We start from the raw sequence: 21,914 nt of genomic DNA, 5'->3' as shown, positions 1-21,914 counted from the left end.
TATGACTCTTAGGCGGGGAGAATCCCGTCCAGCATAGCGAACATTTTCTTTTTTTTTTTTTTTCGTTCGCATCTCTCTATCGCATTCAGAAAAAAATACATATAATTCTTCCAGTTTCCGTCATTCATTACGTTTAAAACTACGAAAGTTTTAGCTCTCTTTTGTTTTTGTTTCCTAGATTCGAAATATTTTCTTTATTGAGTTTAATTTGTGTGGCAGACAATGGTTAGATCTTTCACCATCAAAGTGCCTGCTTCCTCAGCAAATATAGGACCGGGGTTTGACGTTCTGGGAATTGGTCTCAACCTTTACTTGGAACTACAAGTCACCATTGATCCCAAAATTGATACCTCAAGCGATCCAGAAAATGTGTTATTGTCGTATGAAGGTGAGGGGGCTGATGAGGTGTCATTGAAAAGTGACGAAAACTTGATTACGCGCACAGCTCTCTATGTTCTACGTTGTGACGACGTCAGGACTTTCCCTAAGGGAACCAAGATTCACGTCATTAACCCTATTCCTCTAGGAAGAGGCTTGGGATCTTCGGGTGCTGCAGTTGTCGCCGGTGCATTGCTCGGAAATTCCATCGGACAGCTTGGATACTCCAAACAACGTTTACTGGATTACTGTTTGATGATAGAACGTCATCCAGATAACATCACCGCAGCTATGGTGGGTGGTTTCGTTGGATCTTATCTTAGAGATCTTTCACCAGAAGACACCCAGAGAAAAGAGATTCCATTAGCAGAAGTCCTGCCAGAACCTCAAGGTGGTATTAACACCGGTCTCAACCCACCAGTGCCTCCAAAAAACATTGGGCACCACATCAAATACGGCTGGGCAAAAGAGATCAAATGTATTGCCATTATTCCAGACTTTGAAGTATCAACCGCTTCATCTAGAGGCGTTCTTCCAACCACTTACGAGAGACATGACATTATTTTCAACCTGCAAAGGATAGCCGTTCTTACCACTGCCCTGACACAATCTCCACCAGATCCAAGCTTGATATACCCAGCTATGCAGGACAGGATTCACCAACCTTACAGGAAAACTTTGATCCACGGACTGACTGAAATACTGTCTTCATTCACCCCAGAATTACACAAAGGTTTGTTGGGAATCTGTCTTTCCGGTGCTGGGCCCACAATATTAGCCCTCGCAACTGAAAACTTCGATCAGATTGCTAAGGACATCATTGCCAGATTTGCTGTCGAAGACATCACCTGTAGTTGGAAACTCTTGACCCCAGCTCTTGAAGGTTCTGTTGTTGAGGAGCTTGCTTAATAGAAATTAGAACATCCTCTTTAGATTATGATAATACGTTTTTAACTTTTCCCCTAACTGTAGTGATGGTATCTGACCCTCTTAGACCTTAGGTTGGACCTTCTCGAATTTCCTGCCTCTATCAAAAATCCGACCCTCGACATCGTTTACGTACTTTGCAACCAATTAACTAGTACCGGCAGACGTTCAGTGATCATGGCTCTCTATACAAATACCCTGATAACGTTTGCATTCCTGACAGTCGGAGGATGTACGTGCTTATTTTCTTGCTAGTCCCAAATGTTTTGAGATTGCTCCAATCGTTTTTTCAACAATACTAACTGCCAACAAATAGATCTTTTATTCAACGGAAATGGGGAACAATTCAACGTGGGTGACTTTTTGGAGACTACATCTCCCTATATGTGGGCAAATCTGGGTATAGCAAGTTGCATTGGATTCTCGGTCATTGGTGCTGCATGGGGAATTTTCATAACAGGTTCTTCGATCATCGGTGCAGGTGTCAAAGCTCCCAGAATCACAACAAAAAATTTAATCTCCATCATTTTCTGTGAGGTGGTGGCTATTTATGGGCTTATTATGGCCATTGTTTTTAGTTCCAAGCTGAACCCAGTCGATGCCGTGAATTTACTTTCCAAATCCAATCAGTATACAGGTTATTCATTATTCTGGGCTGGTCTTACTGTTGGTGTATCCAACCTCATTTGTGGCCTTGCCGTTGGTGTAACAGGATCTACGGCTGCGATTGCTGATGCTGCTGACTCTGCTTTGTTTGTGAAAATTCTGGTTATCGAAATTTTTGGTTCTGTTCTGGGTCTGTTTGGTCTGATTGTCGGACTTCTGATGGCAGGTAAAGCTGCAGAGTTCAGCTGATGATCCAATGGTTAACTTCTACAACAAACAATACATCCCCAGAAGTATACTTCATACATTCCGAGCTTACATAGTCACTAGTATCTAGAGATATTGAAAAAAATTATCATTTCATGCACCACTTCCTCCCGCTCCCACTTTATCTATCTTAAGGAGTATCTAATCTTCTTCTACAAAGTCAGGATTCTTACGCAGTATCACGATACCTTCTAGAGCAGTGGCCAAACTGAGATATTCATCAGTTTCCAACTCAGCTCTCTCTCCGTGTCCCAACAAGACCGGAGTCGAATGTGTCACCCAACCAGTAATTGTCTTGGGTCTACCGGCTTGTCCCACAACATCAACAGCTTGTCCAACCCTTACGTTGACCTTTATAGGGTTCAACTCTTCGTCAACAGTGACTAACATTCTTGGTTTGATCGACGGAGCCAAGTAGTACAATAGCGCGGAATTGTTGTCGAGAATAAACGATTTGGGATCCAACAAAGTCACTGCAACCGTTAAGATGCTTGCCAAAGAAACCTTGGACAAAATGGCTCTATCAGTATTGAATGGACTGATGGTCATAGTACCTTTACCCAAACTTACCAAACCTTGGGCTATTCTCACAATAAACAAAGAGTCTCTGTCCTTAGAGTAGTAGGAAGCAAGCTGTCTTAAAAGTTGAGCCAATCTTGCATTGTTGGTACCAGCACCAACCAATCCCATGCTGAAAATGGAGTTAATAGCAACATCCAGATCCTGGTCATGTGAGTATCTTGATAAAGTATCAAACACCTTCATTTGAGGGTTAGACGAGCTGACCAAACCCATAGCCAAAGGAACTGCTCTGCGGATCATAGAGTTACCATAATGCATTAAATGGCCGAAGTGGCGAAGAGACATTTCTTGTCCGATTTCTTCACCCATTGCAATTAAAGCCAAACCTAGAACAGCGTATGCTTGATAGGATTCGTTTTCCGGTGTGGTGGTATTATCTATGTCTTCCTTATCTTTATCGTTTTCCGATTCTTTTCCTTTCTCGCCATCTTTCTCCTCATCTTCTTCTGCTTCATCTTGGTGTGGCTTAACAGTGCACATTTGTAAAAGTGCTTGAATTTGTAAAACATTACCAGTTCCAGCATACGAACAAACCGTCACAATCACTTTCAAGGTTTTTACAATTGGATGCTCGATAGCTTCAATGGTCTCCAAAACATCGTCCGCTTGGTCATATTTACTCATGTATAGTAAACCTAGACCCAGTGACATGAATCGAATCCATTTTGAAGTCAATTCACTAGATTCACGTTCTAAAAGAGTCTGCAATATGGTTGAAGAGATATCGCCATTACAAGTTCCCACAAATACGTGTCCAAGAGCTAAAGCAGCAAGAGAACTGACCTCTAACGAAATGTCAGTGTCACTGATTAATGGCAAGAGTAGATTAAGCACAGTTTCATCCTCACTGCCAGCAAAACTGATTCCCAACCCGGTGATAACACTGGTGATAATGGAGACGTTCTTTTCGGTTCCACTTAGATAATCTTGAAGAATCAGCAAAGCACTTTCAACCTCATCGTGCACACTTGTCGAAGAAAGAGCCATACCTAACAGTGCTCCAGCTTTTATTTCAGACTGTTCATTGTAAAGATACTCATCCAATTTCTGAAGTCCTTCGGTATTGTCCCAAAGGTTGATCAGACCAAGAGATGCGGTAGTAGAAAGCATGCCTGTACCTTTAGTCTTGTAGATCCATTGATCTTCTTGTACCACTTTTTCAGAACCGTAACCGGCATTGACAAATGAGTTAACGAATGCAGATGCCAAATTCTGATGAGCGCTTTCCATTGAAGAGTTCATTATAGATGTTGGCGAAGACTCTAAGTGACTTCTGTAGATGTCTTCTGGAACTTTGGGAGTCAACAAGTTCAGCTCCTTAGTCAAATATTTGAAATATTCACTTATTTTGACGTTGGATATACATTGCTGTACCTTCTCATTATCAATTTTGAAGCATGAATTTTGACGTCCAAGGATAAATCCTAACTGCTGCTGAACAATTTCATCGTCGGTTGCCTCAAAAACATTCCTAATCAATTCCTCGTCATCTAATCTAATGGCTAAAGACAATGCGTTGGTTAATTGGTTTTGTAAGAGGTAGATGGAAAAAGCAGTATTCAAGAAACTCAAATCGTCTGGAGGTGCCAACAAAGGAACACAGCTGACGAGATATAAACAAACACGTTCGAAAGTATCCTTGTCAACGAACTGTGGCAATTTATCTATTGATTCCAACTCTAACAAGAGATCAACAGCCTCTGTCTCGGCATTGTGCTTGAGGAACTCTGGCACAATCTCCAAAGCCAAACTAAACAGTTTTTCATCTTTTTCCTTACTGAATTCTAAGTCCTCTTGGTATTGCTCACCAATCTCCAGCGACAAATGACGCAGGTACTCATGACCCCATTCATTGAGGCTCTTGAGATTTCCTAATAATCTCCATTTCAAAGATTCCCTTTTATATGTTTCAACGCCATCCTTATTGTCACTTTCATTGTAGGTCATACCAATCATGGAGAGAACGTCAGCAAGTTCAGCCTTCAACGTCTTATCCTCCCACTTGTCATAAACTGATATCAGAGCGTCGTAGTGTGATCGCAAAAACTTCAGAGGTTTTGGAACAGCAGTCATTGAGGAAGTACTTTCTTTGATGAACTTCTTCAAAGAATCTATACTGGGTTGATATAGCTCTATCTTGTCTTCTTGAAGACGTTCTACCAGCATTTCCAGTTCACCCTTCAAAGCGGCATCCTCTTCACTCAATTCGTCCTCAGGAAGCTCTATATTCTTTTTACTGTTACTTTCCTTCTGCTCCACATCTTTCTCCTTCGGAAGCTTAAGTGTTTCTTTTTCTTTAGGTGACATTAGGAGTGTCGATTGTTGGTTAGAGAATTAATTACTTGGAGTTTTACGATGGCAAATAGACGTGTCGTGTGCGAACGAACTCAGGTTGGCTCGAGATTTTGTTGTCCCCAGTTAGCATTCTCTGCGCGGAAGCTGGTAGGAGAAAGATACACTTCCTGTAAGGTAGAACGTTTTTAATGGTGACAAATTGTCACTGCAATACTTAAAAATAATACAGATTTGCACAAAATAATAGAAACAATGTGAGAGCGAACAGTGATTGACGTTGAATGGAACCTGTTTTACAACTGAATCAGTGTAGCCTGCTGTCAATGTTGATCAAATGTTCGTCAATCTTAGTCTCATCTGCTTCTAAATCTTGTTTGGTTGCATTCATGACAGCTGCAGCTTGGGCAGCCGCAACCTCAGCTTCTCTCTTGGCCGCTTCCTGAGCATAAGCGGCAAGTTTGACATTAGTCTCCAAATCGTGGTGGTCAGGAGAGATGCCAGACCAAGTGTTGAGATTCTGGTGATGCGACATGAGATCAGGGTTACTGAGCACAGAAGTCTCATCAGACTGGATTTTCCTTGATTTTATTTCGGCTGATGAAGGAACTAGCTTCCGCTTCTTGAGAATACGAATCTCATTGTAGATGTCCTCACGCTTCAGAAAAAGATCCGGGAATATCTCGCGTAATTTTTGATGAATGGTTGAAGGTTTGTCACCATTTGCATAAAGATCTTTGATAGTCTGGTTCACTTGTGTGGATCTTTTCCTCAACATAGGGAAGGACGTAAGAGGGTCAAGTTTAGGATGATTATGTTTAGCTTGGTTTATTTTGAGAGTCCATTTGTTATGCTTTTTGGAGTAATTGGCGACCATCGAGAAAGGGCACTTGATTTTCTTGGACCCCACTTTCTTGGTAGGAATATCCTTGTTGGAAGAGTCTTTTCTTGGCTTCTTCTCTCGATAGGAGCCACCCAATTCACAAGTGAAGTAGATAGCTTTGTTGTTGGAGTGAGCGATGGCAATACCAAACTCGTTACGTTTAGCAAACTCTTTCACAAACTGGCGCAATTCAGTAACGTCATCGAATTCCTTCTCTTGGATCCATGGCGTCACAAAAACTGCTTCATCGTCCTCAGGTAGAATTGGAATATCCTTAGGTCCTCCTGGGGTGGCAGGAATAACATAGTGTTGCACGTGACTGGGAACTCTCATAGTGTTTACATGGCTATGACCGTGAAGGACATGCTGATGGCTTGCCGCAGTCGGTTGATGGTGATACTCGATGTTTAAGTGTGACAAATCGTTACTGGCAGCTGCTGTGTACTTCGGTATAAGATGCTGGATCTTTGCCTCGGCACTTTCATCCTGAGGATCTTGGTCCTGACCGGGCTGGTGGTGGTCAATGTGAACCTGGGCCTGTTGCTGCTGGTACTGCTGTTGGAACTGTTGGTATTGTTGCTGATCTAAGGCCGCCTGTTCCACACCGTGTGTATCGAATGCTTGGGCAAAATCATCGCCTGCCGGAGGCCCCACTACCGCTTGTTCCTCCTGCTCTTGTTTGTTTTGCTCATTGATGATATCGGCGTCAATGAATTGATCCTCAATCGTGTGGTGGTGGTGTCGTGATTCCTCTTCTTTCTTGAGTGCCTTATCCATATTCCTATCTTAGTGTACCAATAATTTTGTTAAACACACGCTGTTGTTTATGAAAAGTCGTCAAAAGGTTAAAAATTCTACTTGGTGTGTGTCAGAGAAAGTAGTGCAGACCCCCAGTTTGTTGACTAGTTGAGAAGGCGGCTCACTATTGCGCGAATAGCATGAGAAATTTGCAAACATCTGGCAAAGTGGTCAATACCTGCCAACCTGCCAATCTTCGCGACGGAGGCTGTTAAGCGGGTTGGGTTCCCAAAGTGAATGGATATTACGGGCAGGAAAAACAGCCCCTTCCACACTAGTCTTTGCTACTGACATCTTCCCTCTCATGTATCCCGAACACAAGTATCGGGAGTATCAACGGAGGGTGCCCTTATGGCAGTACTCCCTGTTGGTGATTGTACTGCTATACGGGTCTCATTTGCTTATCAGCACCATCAACTTGATACACTATAACCACAAAAATTATCATGCACACCCAGTCAATAGTGGTATCGTTCTTAATGAGTTTGCTGATGACGATTCATTCTCTTTGAATGGCACTCTGAACTTGGAGAACTGGAGAAATGGTACCTTTTCCCCTAAATTTCATTCCATTCAGTGGACCGAAATAGGTCAGGAAGATGACCAGGGATATTACATTCTCTCTTCCAATTCCTCTTACATAGTAAAGTCTTTATCCGACCCAGACTTTGAATCTGTTCTATTCAACGAGTCTACAATCACTTACAACGGTGAAGAACATCATGTGGAAGACGTCATAGTGTCCAATAATCTTCAATATGCATTGGTAGTTACGGATAAGAGACATAATTGGCGCCATTCTTTTTTTGCGAATTACTGGCTGTATAAAGTCAACAATCCTGAACAGGTTCAGCCTTTGTTTGATACAGATCTATCGTTGAATGGTCTTATTAGCCTTGTCCATTGGTCTCCGGATTCTTCCCAAGTTGCATTTGTGTTGGAAAATAACATATATTTGAAGCATCTTAACAACTTTTCTGATTCAAGGATTGATCAACTAACTTATGATGGAGGCGAAAACATATTTTATGGCAAACCAGATTGGGTTTATGAAGAAGAAGTGTTTGAAAGCAACTCTGCTATGTGGTGGTCTCCAAATGGAAAGTTTTTATCAATATTGCGAACTAATGACACCCAAGTGCCTGTCTATCCTATTCCATATTTTGTTCAGTCTGATGCTGAAACAGCTATCGATGAATACCCTCTTCTGAAACACATAAAATACCCAAAGGCAGGATTTCCCAATCCAGTTGTTGATGTGATTGTATACGATGTTCAACGCCAGCACATATCTAGGTTACCTGCTGGTGATCCTTTCTACAACGATGAGAACATTACCAATGAGGACAGACTTATCACTGAGATCATCTGGGTTGGTGATTCACGGTTCCTGACCAAGATTACGAACAGGGAAAGTGACTTGTTAGCATTTTATCTGGTAGACGCTGAGGCTAACAATAGTAAGCTGGTAAGATTCCAAGATGCTAAGAGCACCAAGTCTTGGTTTGAAATTGAACACAACACATTGTATATTCCTAAGGATACTTCAGTGGGAAGGGCACAAGATGGCTACATCGACACCATAGATGTTAACGGCTACAACCATTTAGCCTATTTCTCACCACCAGACAACCCAGACCCCAAGGTCATTCTTACGCGTGGTGATTGGGAAGTCGTTGACAGTCCATCTGCATTTGACTTCAAAAGAAATTTGGTTTACTTTACAGCAACCAAGAAATCCTCAATAGAAAGACATGTTTATTGTGTTGGGATAGACGGGAAACAATTCAACAATGTAACTGATGTTTCATCAGATGGATACTACAGTACAAGCTTTTCCCCTGGAGCAAGATATGTATTGCTATCACACCAAGGTCCCCGTGTACCTTATCAAAAGATGATAGATCTTGTCAAAGGCACCGAAGAAATAATCGAATCTAACGAAGATTTGAAAGACTCCGTTGCTTTATTTGATTTACCTGATGTCAAGTACGGCGAAATCGAGCTTGAAAAAGGTGTCAAGTCAAACTACGTTGAGATCAGGCCTAAGAACTTCGATGAAAGCAAAAAGTATCCGGTTTTATTTTTTGTGTATGGGGGGCCAGGTTCCCAATTGGTAACAAAGACATTTTCTAAGAGTTTCCAGCATGTTGTATCCTCTGAGCTTGACGTCATTGTTGTCACGGTGGATGGAAGAGGGACTGGATTTAAAGGTAGAAAATATAGATCCATAGTGCGGGACAACTTGGGTCATTATGAATCCCTGGACCAAATCACGGCAGGAAAAATTTGGGCAGCAAAGCCTTACGTTGATGAGAATAGACTGGCCATTTGGGGTTGGTCTTATGGAGGTTACATGACGCTAAAGGTTTTAGAACAGGATAAAGGTGAAACATTCAAATATGGAATGTCTGTTGCCCCTGTGACGAATTGGAAATTCTATGATTCTATCTACACAGAAAGATACATGCACACTCCTCAGGACAATCCAAACTATTATAATTCGTCAATCCATGAGATTGATAATTTGAAGGGAGTGAAGAGGTTCTTGCTAATGCACGGAACTGGTGACGACAATGTTCACTTCCAAAATACACTCAAAGTTCTAGATTTATTTGATTTACATGGTCTTGAAAACTATGATATCCACGTGTTCCCTGATAGTGATCACAGTATTAGATATCACAACGGTAATGTTATAGTGTATGATAAGCTATTCCATTGGATTAGGCGTGCATTCAAGGCTGGCAAATAAATAGGTGCAAAAATATTATTAGACTTTTTTTTCGTTCGCAAGTTATTACTGTGTACCATACCGATCCAATCCGTATTGTAATTCATGTTCTAGATCCAAAATTTGGGACTCTAATTCATGAGGTCTAGGAAGATGATCATCTCTATAGTTTTCAGCGGGGGGCTCGATTTGCGGTTGGTCAAAGCTAACATCAAAATGTTTGTCAGGTTCAGTGAATGGTAACTGCTGCTCTTGAATTGGTCGTCTGACAAATTCTCTAAGTGATAGCACTTCATCTACAATCATTTGCTTCATCGTTTCTATATCGTCCACGACCTCAAACGAGAAATCGAATTTGGAAGAACAGACGGGCTCATCGTTAGGATCATGCCAAACCTTGAGATATGGATGCTCTAAAGCCTCAGTAACTGTAATTCTGTGAGTGGGATCTACCGTGAGCATTCGATCCAGTAAGTCTATCGCTTCAGGGTTGGCACCGGGAAATAACTGGCTGAATGGGATCTTGGGCATGAATGGCAGGGAGCGAACATAATCCTGGGCACGCTCTGATCTGATAGACTGAAGTGTCTCTTCCGAAACAGTACCCAGCGTACTCAAAATCAAGTTCAATTGATCCACATAGTCTCTTCCTCTAAAAATGGGTCGGCCACCTAAGAGTTCGGCCAATATACATCCAACTGACCAGATATCAATTGCTTTGGTATATGTCTGAAAACTAAGAATTATCTCCGGTGCCCGATACCACCTGGTAGCAACATATTCCGTAAGAAAGCCAGCATTCTTCTCTGCATCACTACTATAACCTCTTGCAAGTCCAAAGTCACAAATCTTAAGTTCGCAATCTGAGTTCACCAATAGATTGACGGGTTTAAGATCTCTATGCAGCACATCTGCTGAATGGATATACTTTAAGCCCCCGAGAATTTGGTAGATAAAGCTCTGATAGTGGCTGTCAGTCAAAGGTTGTTTTGATTTGATTATATGATGCAAGTCACATTCCATCAATTCTTCGTAAAGGTAGATCTCGTTGAAATTATTATTTTGGTCCGGAATGACATCCAAGTCATACAGGCAAGTGATATACTTGTGGCCTCGGAAATGGCGCAGCAGTTTGATCTCTCTTAAAGCCCTCTTGGCTAGGATCTTTTTGCTGAAAATGTTGGTCACCTTTTTGATGGCCACTTTTCCTCCATCTTCGTTACCCTTATACTGTGCACTGCACACCACTCCATATGCACCTTGCCCCAAGGCCTTGATCAATTCAAAGTCTCGGTCAATGATAAACTCCTGGTTAAAAACCGTAAAGCTCTTATGGTCACCACTCATTATTTATCGTCTTCAGCTTAGTATACTTATAATATTCACGGCAAGATGGCAGCTGCTGTAACGGTATATATATTTTTCAGGTGGAGAGGTTTATCAAAATTACGTTGTTGAAATGATCCCTATCAGTTTTTTCGAGCATCACGGAAATGCTAGGATTCTAAAAAAAGAATACTATGGCATAGAACTAGGAAAAACTTTTCAATTAAGCGCATGATTCTGTATGATTGGGCTACGCGTAAATATGCAGACAAAAATAGAAGTTTCAGACTCAATAATGCTAGACGTGGTAGATAGTACGTATGCAGTAGAACAGGCTTACATAGATGTAAACTTGAAACGGCAGTGGGAAGCGGAACCACCTTCCAAGACCTGGAAGAAGAAAGCTACAAAAGCCGGATTTGTGCCGAGTTTCAGCTGTATGCAATAACGAGCCAATTTTGGACAATAGCGAATAGTGTATTCATGTAACCATGAACGGCTAAGCCTGAAAACGAACAAAATTTCTAGAAAGACAAAAAATGAAATTTGGACGAGTTGGGAATCGAACCCAAGACCTCTCCCTTGCAAGGGGAGCGCGCTACCAACTACGCCACACGCCCGTTAGCTAAGTATAAGTATGTGAATACGGTTTTGCTGAATACTCTGGACTTTTAATATTACTGTATACTGGCTATGCTAGAGGGCTTTATGTATTTTTGAAACAAAATTGCTTCTCCATGAAGTCTCTATTGTTTCGCACTTTCCTCAAGTTTGGAACTGATTCTTACTTTCAGTTGGCTCGACTAGTACTAGTACAAAGTTGTTTTAATTTCAAGTTTGATTCTTGAGACGTCCTTATAGAATTACAATCTTATTATAGAAAAGCTTAATTAGCTGCATTATTTATATATAAATTTGTCTGCAATTTCCTTTACCTTCTTTCCCCTCTTCAGGCCTGTTGACAGAGTTCTATTGTTCTCATCTCGTGTGCGTGATATCCCCAGAGTTTGCGTTTTCTCGAAAGAACCCAAGAAGTTGAAAAATCGCAGTGGCTCAAGTCAACCTCCCCAATGTCCTCAGATCTGTCAGAAGATATTCAGGTTTTGTCTCTGAATGACAAAGAAGAAGAAGCCAAACCACAAGATGAAGCAATAGTCCCTCATGTGAGGCAAATGGTTCAAGCGGTCATCGATCTATGGAAGGAGGACCCCGATACTGAGGATGCACTCATTGGAGAGCTTTACTACTTGGTGAAGAAGAAGAACCCTAATTGGGACTTTACGGAACAGCAATTAGAGAAAACTTTGAAAGAGCATGGATTTATTGTAGACCAGACGCTGTTTACCTTTGCAGAGCAAATCACTTCGACTTTGACCCCGAACCTGTCGAAGATCTTTAATGAAGAAGAGGCCTCCTTTAAAGTTGACTTTAGCGAGAAGTCGGGCAAAGGGTTATATGCCAAAAGAGACATTTCCAAGGGTGAAGTTTTGTGGAAAGAGGAGCCATTTATTATGGTGCCGCCCATTGAACTGTTGAGGCTGGTAAAACATGGCAAAGCATGTACTTATTGTGGTAAGCCCATGGTATCGATGACAACAGACCGTCTGCTTAAAGGATTGGATTGCAATGTATGCAATGAGCTCTGGTGCTCCATTGGATGCAAGAGAAAGGATTTGTTACATCCTCAGGCAAAACATGGTGTATATGGTATTCGTACGAAAGGTATCAATTCTAAAGCTTGGTTGGCTTTGGAAGATTTCTGCATTGAGAATGATTGGAGCTCTGTATACGCTGCTGCTATTATTTATGCCAGAGAACTTCTCGATAAATCTAAGAATGTATATGATCAGTTTCATTCCATGGCTAAGATAAGTCAAACTGTGAGAGATCAAGCTAGTTCTTTGAGTGAATTTGAAGCTTCGATTCACGAGGGAAAACTGGCTGAGTGCCACCAGCTTTTCAATAAATGTTTTCCTAAAAAACCGATTTCTTATGAAACGTTGATGGAATATGTGGGAACATATAACATCAACAATGTGGACAATTGCCTGTTCTTGGTGTATGCCCACTTAAACCATTCGTGCGATAGAAATGTTTCCATTGATCTTCAACCGAAAAGGGCCGACGGATTGCAAGTTACTGCATTGAGAGATATTGCTGCCGGTGAGCAGCTGACTACAACCTATGTTTCCCCCACAATGTCCCTGCAAGATAGACAAAGGGAACTGCGACTGAACTGGGGATTTATCTGTGAATGTTCACGATGTGTATTGGAGTCCAAGCAAAGGGAAAAAAGAAGATCCTCAAGAAATAGCACCGCTGAGGCAGATAACAGGACGGAGATTAGAGAAATGTTGAAAGAAGAAAGCGTCGAATTTGACATGGAAGAACAGAAATTGGAACAGGGAAAGAGAAGACGATCAGTTAGATTTAATGAGACGGTTATTGCACACAGCAACAAATAATTGTTCACCAAGCTTTACCTGGTGAATATATTTGAGTTTGTTTGAGACTATAATAGTATACATGCCAGTTTGGTTTTTTATCACTTAAATCCGCTGCCTTTTGGAAGGGGGAATTACAAGGTCCTCACTTAGTAGATTAGGATCTGGAGTAATCGCATTGGAGTCTTTGGGCACTTTTGTGTCGTCTCCATTCGTATACGTAGCTTCTAGGGGATCTATCATTTTTTGCTTGATCAAATGTTTTTCAAGCATCATGTAGAGATCATCCTTTGTGAAAGGCTTTGCTAGAATATCAGTCATTCCATGTTCCAGATATGTCAGTAAATCCTGATCTTCAATGTTTCCCGTCATAGCAATAATGGGTGTTTGTGAGTCAAAGTTTCGGATTATTGCTGTAGCTGATGCACCGTCAAGATTAGGCATGACAATGTCCATCAATACTAGATCAAACTTTACTTTACCGACCACATCAACTGCCGAAAGGCCATCAGTTACCACCTGAACAGTGCATCCATATTTCATTAAAAATTTCTGACAAAGCTTTATGCACACATTGTCATCTTCAACTAAGAGCACATGGAAAGGAGAACCTTCGGGTCTTTCTAGATGACCTCTCTGCGTATCACCATTAGTCTCGACAGGCGCGTTCAACGGGGTTGCAGCACTTATCTGTGAGGCATCAACGTGTGGAACGGAGGGCTTTTTCACAATGTTCGCCGTAGAGTTGAGTAAGGATGGGTTGGGATGTTTCTCAGGGTTACGTAAATTGGGAAGGGAGCTATAACTTGAATCTGCGGAGGAAGAAATTGATTTAAGGGGATGTTGGGCTTGGGCCGGGAATGTCTGGGAGGCGAAATTGATATGTTGCTGTTGTTGTTGTTGTTGTGGTTGCTGAATTTGTTGCTGTTGTTGTTGTGGTTGTGGTTGTTGTTGCTGTGGCTGTGGTTGATGCATTTGGTGATGTGGTTGTTGTCCAGGGTGAAATTTTGGGCCTAGAGAAGGGGGAAGAACTCCACCAGGCATAGGTGCTATTATCTCCAAAGGAGGTATTTTGATGCCTGCATTGTGTAAGCATTTCACCAGAGTGTCTAAAACTTTCATTGTACCATCATTGAGCTTCCTCATATGGAGCACACTCTCCACAATTGTATTATACTTTGAGTTGACAATACCAAGCTCATTCTCCAAATCGTCAGCCTTTCTGGTTAAAAACTCAACCTTTTCTGCAAGCTCACTGGCATCGTCCCCCGGTTTCTTCTGAATGGGCCCCTTTCTTTTGATATTTTCTAAAGCTTCAAGTTCGTTTCGTTTGAACAATGGGTGTTTGAACTCCCAAAATATCTCTCCGTTTTCTAACATTTGCATCCTTTGCTTATCCTCATTGCTCAATTTGACCTTGTGGAAATCATATTTGTTCAGTTGACGTACAAAACTCGCAAAATTACTGTGTTTGAAATGTTTAGGTAGGATGTCTTTGGTGAATTCATTGGTACTCAACACTACGAATGAGTCTCCTGAATCTGTCCACCTCACAATGTCCCGATAAGACTCATCCTCTAGCATTTGATAGAGCTTCTTCACGAAGTCTGTGGACCCATGGCCCACAGAAGTTGGATCTTCTTTCACCTTTATCATTGATGGCTTACTGCAGTGTTGACACTGAATAGACTCTGATTTTGAGGGAGGGAGTTGCTAAGGTTGATACCCGATTAGGCAGGACTTACTTTTCTGGGAAATACCGCTGTATATATTTTTATAAGAATTCTGCTATTGTGTGAAATGCAAAAATCATAAGATTTATTGTTCATAATCTCGTTATATTAATTTCTAGAAGTATTGCGGACTTGCCTCATTTTTACCGACATGTCATGTATGAGCTTTATCGTCCCGGCTTTTAGGAATTATTTAGGTCACTGCCAGATATCATTCTTGAATGCTCGAATAAAATTATACATTGGGGGTGGGTGGGGTGCTATTAATATTTATATCCCTCAATTGTGTGAAATCGAACGATTATAGCTTTGACACAACTAAATAAGGGATTGATGCAACTTCATCTGCAGTTCTTTTGATTTTTTGTTTTGTTTTGTTTCTATAGTTAATATTCTCGTGAAATGTAATCACAAATCAAATTGTCCATTCACAAAATCATCGTCCATGTGATGATCGCCATCAATATCCATGTCGTTATCATCATCTTCCTCTTCCCCTTCTTCAATCACATCTTCATCAGGATTGTTGGGATTTCCTAGTATTACCGGGTTGGTACCCCGGTATGAGTTTTGTAGTTTGTACTTGTTTGCATATGAAAAGTTATCGAACATGGCACTCTCGTCCACGTACGTAAATCCTTTGAAATTGGCCTGAATGGCTGGCGACAGGGGCGTAGAGCCCATAAATACTTGCTTATTGATTATCGAAGTAGAAGCGTTGGTGAATTCTGGGTCAAAGTTAGACGTATCTGTCTCTGACGTTAAATGCGGTTTGAAAGGTGGAGGGATCTTTTTCACCTTCAAAAGAGCCCAATCAATATCGTTGAAGAACGGATGGTCTCTCAGCTCGCGGGCATCGTTGATTGCCCCGAGTCTGTGCCTTGGGTTCCTGTTTAATAACCCTTTTACAAAAGAACGTCCCTCAGAGGAGAGAACGTCTTTCGGAAATTTAACCTTGCCAAAAGCAATATTTTTGTACATCTGTTGAGTGTTTTCGGCATAGAATGGGGACCATCCACAGCACATTTCAAAAATTAACACACCCAAAGACCAAAAATCAACCATTTTGGTGTATCCGGACTCATCTAATAAAACTTCTGGAGCAAGGTACTCAGTGGTACCACAGAAAGTGTTGGTTGTACCATTGGATGCTAAATTAGCCTTGGAAAGCCCAAAGTCACACAGTGCAATATGTCCATTGGCATCCAGAAGGATGTTCTCCGGCTTCAAGTCTCTGTAGACAATGTCGTTGTCATGTAGGTGTTCAAGAGATAAAACCAGTTCAGCAATATAGAACTTGGCACGCTCCTCAGAGAACCTGCCCTCCTTCTGCAAATGCCAAAATAGCTCTCCACCAGACATGTAATCTGTAACAAGGTACAAATCTGAAGGAGTTTGGAATGAAAATTTCAATCCGACGATGAACGGTGATGCAGTAGAGGCAGTGGTAACTAAAATGTCACGCTCACCAATTGTATGCGCAATTTCTTTCTTTCTGACAATGACCTTTTTACTCAAAACCTTCATCGCATAGATGCGTTTGGTATCCTTCTTTCTGACTTGATAGACCTGGCCAAAGGTACCCTTTCCTAACAGTCGTAACACCTCAAAATCTTCTGGACCGTACTGTCTTTTAGTGACGTCAAAATATTCAAGTTTAACTTTAATTTTGCCCGTGACGGTCTCACCAACAACCCGTGGATGCAGATCTAGCCATTTTTCGGACGTGGTATTGTGCACAATTGTTTTGGGGAGAATTCTGACGTGGCCCAGAAATAAGCCATCTCTGTACTCGTCGTAGACACTAATATCAAGTTCAGAACTAGCACCAATTACATCAAACGTGGCCTGATGATGCCAGATGGGATTGCAGTTGTCCTCGGTGGAAGTGTCGAGATGACTTGAGGAGTTCAACTTGGCCAAAGAAGTCAGTTTGGAAGATGATTGCCGATGGTAGACAGGTTTAGCGGTATTGGCATTACCGTTACTAATACTTTCGGGTCCATGAGTAATGAACTCAGTACTTTCAAAAGTGCACACCACGTATGGCAACGAAGGACTAGTGGGGGAGATATTCAGGCATTGAGCCTCCTCGATGCTAACTCGTAGCTTGCCTCTAGGAATATCGGTGGCGGTTCCCGCAGAAGTTTCTTTTGCTTCTAAGGATACGGGGGGTTTGCAAGGTTTTGCCTTCTCCAGAGATTCCTTAGTAATTGGTGCGGGTGATGGAGAAGCATTGCTCTTCACTTCGCCGTATTTCTTGCATAGGTCGGTGTTCAAAGTTGTGGTGGTCCCGTAAATGCTTTCACCTTTGCTGACCGCTGTGGTAGGAATTGGAGTCTGCAGAATATTAGGAAATTGTGTTATCGGATTGCCATTCGATTCCACTTTGGAGCCTTGGTCATATTTCTGCGCAGGCAGTTTACCGAATCCGAATAGATTCTTTGCAAAGTCTGACATTCAAGTGATGATGTTCTCAGGGAAGGAAAAAGACCTTTGTATGACTTGACTGTATTTATTAATCAGGAAAAGAAAAAGGAAAAGCGTTGATGTAGTAGTATTTCTTTTTTTTTTTCCTGCGCTTCTGGTTTGGTGTAGGGAGGGTTTACAGATAAGATAAAGGAAGGTAGACTAGGTACTGGCGGAAAAAATGCCACCGATTCGATTGGAGGAAATGGTTTTTGGGCCACTTGTGGAAAAAAAAACTTCCCACAGTTACAATTTCAGTTGTGGTTCACAATCGGCGATTCGGGTCTCAAGATGGGCTACTACTGATTTGGATTCTAAGATGGGACGGACTTAGATTGGCGCCTAACAGAAACGTGATGCGGCGTTTCCAAATAATTTTCAGATTTTACGAATCGAGTAATCCCTTCCCTTGCCCATCCAGGTTTTCGATACAACTAAGATCTTGTCACGGAACATTATTCTCCTATTATTGTCTATTACTTTTCTTTTTTTACTTTCTTATTTTTTTCACTCTCATTCATTTTCCATTTTCAGGGTAATCTTTTCAGACTACGGATGATACCCCGAAGTCTTGGTCGAGATCTGTGTAGACTATTAGGTTAATGACAGGATTGTTGTCAAAAGTAAAATAACCCTTGGTCGAAATGCGAATCTGATCCGATTTGATTAGTGAGGGGGAAACTTTGACGCAGTAAACATTGCTGTTAGTGGGGATGTCGACCCCATTGATGCTGACAAGTTTGGTCACATAGTCCAGGTGTCTATTGTCGAAAAGCGGACTAAAGGCGTCTATTGCGGCATTGTCTAATAGTCCTAGAGAACTTGTCTCAAATGGTTTGATTATCTCAAATGATAGTCTCAAATCTCTGATGGTTGGAATGACAAAATCAAGTCCAAAGTCCATCAAAGTGTTCTGGCCCCCGAAAAAAGGGTCTATTCTATAAGTAACAACCTCTGTTTCTAGTATGGGTGTACTGGTTAAGCTGTCTTTGTTCGCACCGCCGTAGTTATGGTAGAAATTGTCTTGGAATTCAATGGCGGTAGTTGAATTCATATATGGTGGTGTGATTAGAGACTTTTCAAATATTTTGTCGATATGGCATATTGTAGGATCCTGCAGTAAGTGTGACGATAAAAATGTGTCGGTATTCCTGGCTACGAACTCGCACGATGAATGAGGTAAAGACAGCGACGGCAACGTGGGGCGGTCGTTGGTTGTTTTCTCGGGATAGAGTCTGTTCCATAAGGTACCCAGTAAAGGTATGCGGTCGAGGAATTTATGTTCTGTCAGCAACGGCGATGTGGTAAAGTACTGTGCTGGGTCGTTAAGAGACCGATTATGCGTTGCCAACCAGAACGGATGTCCCTCTGTGGAGAAAATCATATTGTTCTGTTTTTCTAAGACATTATGAATGTAATTGTTTTCATCAAACAATAGGTAGAGATATTTCAATGTCTCGCTGAGGACAAAGCTCTCCATTCGATCTTGTCTGATCCCGCTTCGTATATCTTGAAATCCACAGAGACCACAGGGACACAGGAACATGGATCGAAGTTTCATGAGAAGATCCTGACCGATGGCGAGGTATATTGGATCTCTAGTGCTTCTGTAAAGATGATATGTGCTTTCAATAAACTCTGGTCTCAAGGGATACCATTCCAAAGCCATAGAACCCTCGATGGTAAAGTCTCCATTAATGCTCCAACGCTCTGGTATACTCTGGAAACAGTTCCAAATTTTAAGATATACTAGATGACTTTTGACTGCTGGCTTGATGTGGCCAGCTAACACCTGCAATCCTGGCCAAAATGCACTCAGAGAGTCGATCCAGTAGGCCCTATTCTTACCGCTGGTAACGTCGACGTTTACGGTGAGGTAATCATTAAATGTCTTCATGTTGCTTTGCACAGAATTGTAGGCAATATTCCAAACGTTGAAAAGATCTTCATCATCGAAAAGAATAGCCCCTTTCAATGCATACTCGTAAAACGAATCAATGCTTGCACCGATCCCACTCACATTATCTAGCCATTTAGATTCCAAAGGATCGATCGTCATTGGGAGAAGATTTATAGAAGACCTTGAGTTCCAAATTTGGTAGAAACTTCTCTTTGATACTTTTTCATAAATCGGATTATTTGTCAATCTGCTTAGCAGGGAGAACTCTAACAGAGGTGTAGTGGCTCATGCAGTGCACGTATCATGTGGAAGATTGGAGTTAACCGGATTGCCTTTTAAGTTGACTCTTGGTAGGGGGACTCCAGTTGGCGTATCGAAAGCTGGTAGCAGCCTGTCAGCCAAATCGACAGCTAATTCAAGTAACCTTCTGCCTTTCTTGGGCTCAAACATGACATGCCTTTCATCTGTAAGGTACAAGTGAGCTGAGAGTAGTCCACCAAGAACACGAATATCGGTTTCAAAGAGACTGACGTCGCTGTCTATGTCAAAATCGACAAAGTTAATATCTTCAAGGTATTGGAGGGTCTCATTGAATTGATCCCAAAGTCCCAACACCAACAAGGAGTCCAAGTTGTCGAAAAGAGTCAAGTGGTAGTTTCCTAGTACATCATTTTGTAAGTCAAGACTATCTTTCCGTCTTTTATTAGGCGTACAACTCAGAGGTTTGACTTCATCGTAAGGAAGACCGTACTCTTTGTAACTATTCCAAGAAAACTGGAATAAGCCCCTCGTCTCATTCTTGAGCAGCTCAAGATGACTTGAGGTAAATGACGACTGTAGAATCTCCTCATCAGAGTACCTAGAGACATACCCACATCTAATTGGTAGCATAAACAGCCATATTAGACAGACATATATCATTTAAGGTGCATAGATTAGAGTTCATGAAATCATCCGCGAAGAGCCCTTGGACCCTACGGGATCGCTTACGCGAGAACCAAAACTGCCCTGCCAATATAAAGGAATAAATCCGTTGAAGATTTCTAACTATGTAAATTATAGATGACACGTATATCAAAATAGCACAAAAAAACAATTGAAAAGGAGGCAAAAGCTCTGTAGGTAATTAGCTTAGACCAATGCAGTTGATGCATATAATACAAGGAAGTAAATGATGAGAACACTAAAGAAGGGTCGCTAGTAACGGTAGTGATCAACCTTGAAAGGTCCCTCAACTGGGATACCTAAGTACTCAGATTGAACACTGGACAACTTGGTCAGCTTAGCACCTAAGTGAGCCAAATGGCATCTGGCAACAGTTTCATCCAAGATTTTTGGTAAAACGTGGACACCAACATCGAATGGACCAGACTTTTCGAACTCAACGAATTGCTTTCTGAACTCACTGTCGTTAGACTTGAACAGAGCAATTTGAGCCAGGACCTGGTTAGAGAAAGAACAGGACATGACGAAAGAAGAGTGACCAGTGGCACAACCCAAGTTGACCAATCTACCGTCAGCCAAAAGAATAACGTGACGACCATTCTTCATTAAGTATCTGTCAACTTGAGGCTTGATGTTGCTGACGTCCTGAGCGTTGGCCTTCAACCAAGCAACGTCAATCTCAATGTCGAAGTGACCAATGTTGGAGACAATGGCATCTTCTGGCATTTGCTCGAAGTGCTTACCGGTGATGATGTCTCTGCAACCAGTGGTGGTAACAAAGATTTGACCAATGGAGACAACGTCATCAAGAGGGGCAACTTGGTAACCTTCAACAGCAGCTTGCAGAGCGTTGATAGGGTCAATCTCACTGATGATAACTCTGGCACCCATACCTCTAAGAGCCATGGCACAACCTTTACCAACGTCACCGAAACCAGCGACAACGGCAACCTTACCTGCGATCATAACATCGGTGGCACGCTTGATACCGTCGATCAAAGATTCACGACAACCGTACAAGTTGTCAAACTTGGACTTGGTGACGGAGTCGTTGACGTTGATGGCAGGAACCTTCAAGGTAGCATCCTTGACCATCTTGTACAAGTGGTGGACACCAGTGGTGGTCTCCTCGGACAGACCGAAACAGTCATCCAACATTTCAGGGTACTTCTCGTGGACCAAAGAAGTCAAATCACCACCGTCGTCCAAAATCAAGTTCAGCTTCTTGTTGTCCTTGAAGGCAAATAATTGTTGCTCGATACACCACAAGTACTCCTCCTCGGTCTCTCCCTTCCAGGCAAAGACTGGAACACCGGTAGCAGCAATAGCAGCGGCAGCGTGGTCCTGGGTGGAGAAAATGTTACATGAGGACCAGGTGACCTCAGCACCCAAGGCGACCAAAGTCTCAATGAGGACGGCGGTTTGAATAGTCATGTGCAGACATCCGGCGATTCTGGCACCTTTCAAAGGTTGGGCAGGTCCGTACTTCTCTCTGATGTAAATGAGACCTGGCATCTCATTCTCACTGAGTTCAATGTCCTTTCTACCGAAGGCAGCAAGTGAAATGTCGGCGACTTTGTAGTTAGACATGGTATTATTTGGTTTAGTGTAGTAGAGAGGAAAATGGAGG

General features: G+C 42.0%; 11 protein-coding genes across 11 annotated transcripts; 4 read left to right on the top strand and 7 right to left on the bottom strand.

The window, feature by feature from the left end:
- Positions 1-222: 222 nt before the first annotated feature.
- Positions 223-1,287, top strand: PAS_chr3_0899 (Homoserine kinase, conserved protein required for threonine biosynthesis; the record flags this gene model as incomplete). The annotated part of the gene is made up of 1 exon (XM_002493091.1): positions 223-1,287. One exon carries the CDS (start codon positions 223-225, stop codon positions 1,285-1,287), a length of 1,065 nt encoding a protein of 354 aa, XP_002493136.1.
- A 195-nt stretch (positions 1,288-1,482) lies between these two features.
- PAS_chr3_1236 (uncharacterized protein) lies at positions 1,483-2,160 on the top strand (the record flags this gene model as incomplete). The annotated part of the gene is made up of 2 exons (XM_002493090.1): positions 1,483-1,537; positions 1,622-2,160. 2 exons carry the CDS (start codon positions 1,483-1,485, stop codon positions 2,158-2,160), a joined length of 594 nt encoding a protein of 197 aa, XP_002493135.1.
- Positions 2,161-2,319: 159 nt separating this feature from the next.
- PAS_chr3_0898 (Non-ATPase base subunit of the 19S regulatory particle of the 26S proteasome) lies at positions 2,320-5,067 on the bottom strand (the record flags this gene model as incomplete). Its single annotated transcript, XM_002493089.1, has 1 exon — positions 2,320-5,067. One exon carries the CDS (start codon positions 5,065-5,067, stop codon positions 2,320-2,322), a length of 2,748 nt encoding a protein of 915 aa, XP_002493134.1.
- Positions 5,068-5,359: 292 nt separating this feature from the next.
- PAS_chr3_0897 (Hypothetical protein) lies at positions 5,360-6,712 on the bottom strand (the record flags this gene model as incomplete). Its single annotated transcript, XM_002493088.1, has 1 exon — positions 5,360-6,712. The coding sequence occupies one exon, from the start codon at positions 6,710-6,712 to the stop codon at positions 5,360-5,362; it is 1,353 nt and encodes a 450-aa protein (XP_002493133.1).
- Positions 6,713-7,037: 325 nt separating this feature from the next.
- PAS_chr3_0896 (Dipeptidyl aminopeptidase, synthesized as a glycosylated precursor) lies at positions 7,038-9,488 on the top strand (the record flags this gene model as incomplete). Its single annotated transcript, XM_002493087.1, has 1 exon — positions 7,038-9,488. One exon carries the CDS (start codon positions 7,038-7,040, stop codon positions 9,486-9,488), a length of 2,451 nt encoding a protein of 816 aa, XP_002493132.1.
- A 45-nt stretch (positions 9,489-9,533) lies between these two features.
- Positions 9,534-10,814, bottom strand: PAS_chr3_0895 (Serine/threonine MAP kinase; the record flags this gene model as incomplete). Its single annotated transcript, XM_002493086.1, has 1 exon — positions 9,534-10,814. One exon carries the CDS (start codon positions 10,812-10,814, stop codon positions 9,534-9,536), a length of 1,281 nt encoding a protein of 426 aa, XP_002493131.1.
- Positions 10,815-11,863: 1,049 nt separating this feature from the next.
- Positions 11,864-13,258, top strand: PAS_chr3_0894 (Zinc-finger protein of unknown function; the record flags this gene model as incomplete). Its single annotated transcript, XM_002493085.1, has 1 exon — positions 11,864-13,258. One exon carries the CDS (start codon positions 11,864-11,866, stop codon positions 13,256-13,258), a length of 1,395 nt encoding a protein of 464 aa, XP_002493130.1.
- Positions 13,259-13,342: 84 nt separating this feature from the next.
- On the bottom strand, positions 13,343-14,893 carry PAS_chr3_1235 (uncharacterized protein; the record flags this gene model as incomplete). Its single annotated transcript, XM_002493084.1, has 1 exon — positions 13,343-14,893. One exon carries the CDS (start codon positions 14,891-14,893, stop codon positions 13,343-13,345), a length of 1,551 nt encoding a protein of 516 aa, XP_002493129.1.
- A 485-nt stretch (positions 14,894-15,378) lies between these two features.
- Positions 15,379-17,430, bottom strand: PAS_chr3_0893 (uncharacterized protein; the record flags this gene model as incomplete). Its single annotated transcript, XM_002493083.1, has 1 exon — positions 15,379-17,430. One exon carries the CDS (start codon positions 17,428-17,430, stop codon positions 15,379-15,381), a length of 2,052 nt encoding a protein of 683 aa, XP_002493128.1.
- Positions 17,431-17,983: 553 nt separating this feature from the next.
- On the bottom strand, positions 17,984-20,230 carry PAS_chr3_0891 (Alpha mannosidase-like protein of the endoplasmic reticulum required for degradation of glycoprotein; the record flags this gene model as incomplete). Its single annotated transcript, XM_002493082.1, has 2 exons — positions 17,984-19,520; positions 19,638-20,230. The coding sequence occupies 2 exons, from the start codon at positions 20,228-20,230 to the stop codon at positions 17,984-17,986; spliced, it is 2,130 nt and encodes a 709-aa protein (XP_002493127.1).
- A 306-nt stretch (positions 20,231-20,536) lies between these two features.
- On the bottom strand, positions 20,537-21,874 carry PAS_chr3_0890 (S-adenosyl-L-homocysteine hydrolase; the record flags this gene model as incomplete). Its single annotated transcript, XM_002493081.1, has 1 exon — positions 20,537-21,874. The coding sequence occupies one exon, from the start codon at positions 21,872-21,874 to the stop codon at positions 20,537-20,539; it is 1,338 nt and encodes a 445-aa protein (XP_002493126.1).
- Positions 21,875-21,914: the final 40 nt, after the last annotated feature.

Source organism: Komagataella phaffii, chromosome 3, assembly GCF_000027005.1.
Source record: "Komagataella phaffii GS115 chromosome 3, complete sequence".
Taxonomy (NCBI): Eukaryota; Fungi; Ascomycota; class Pichiomycetes; order Pichiales; family Pichiaceae; genus Komagataella; species Komagataella phaffii.
Note: the sequence above shows the minus strand (reverse complement) of the source record. Positions and strands in the feature narration are given on the sequence as shown.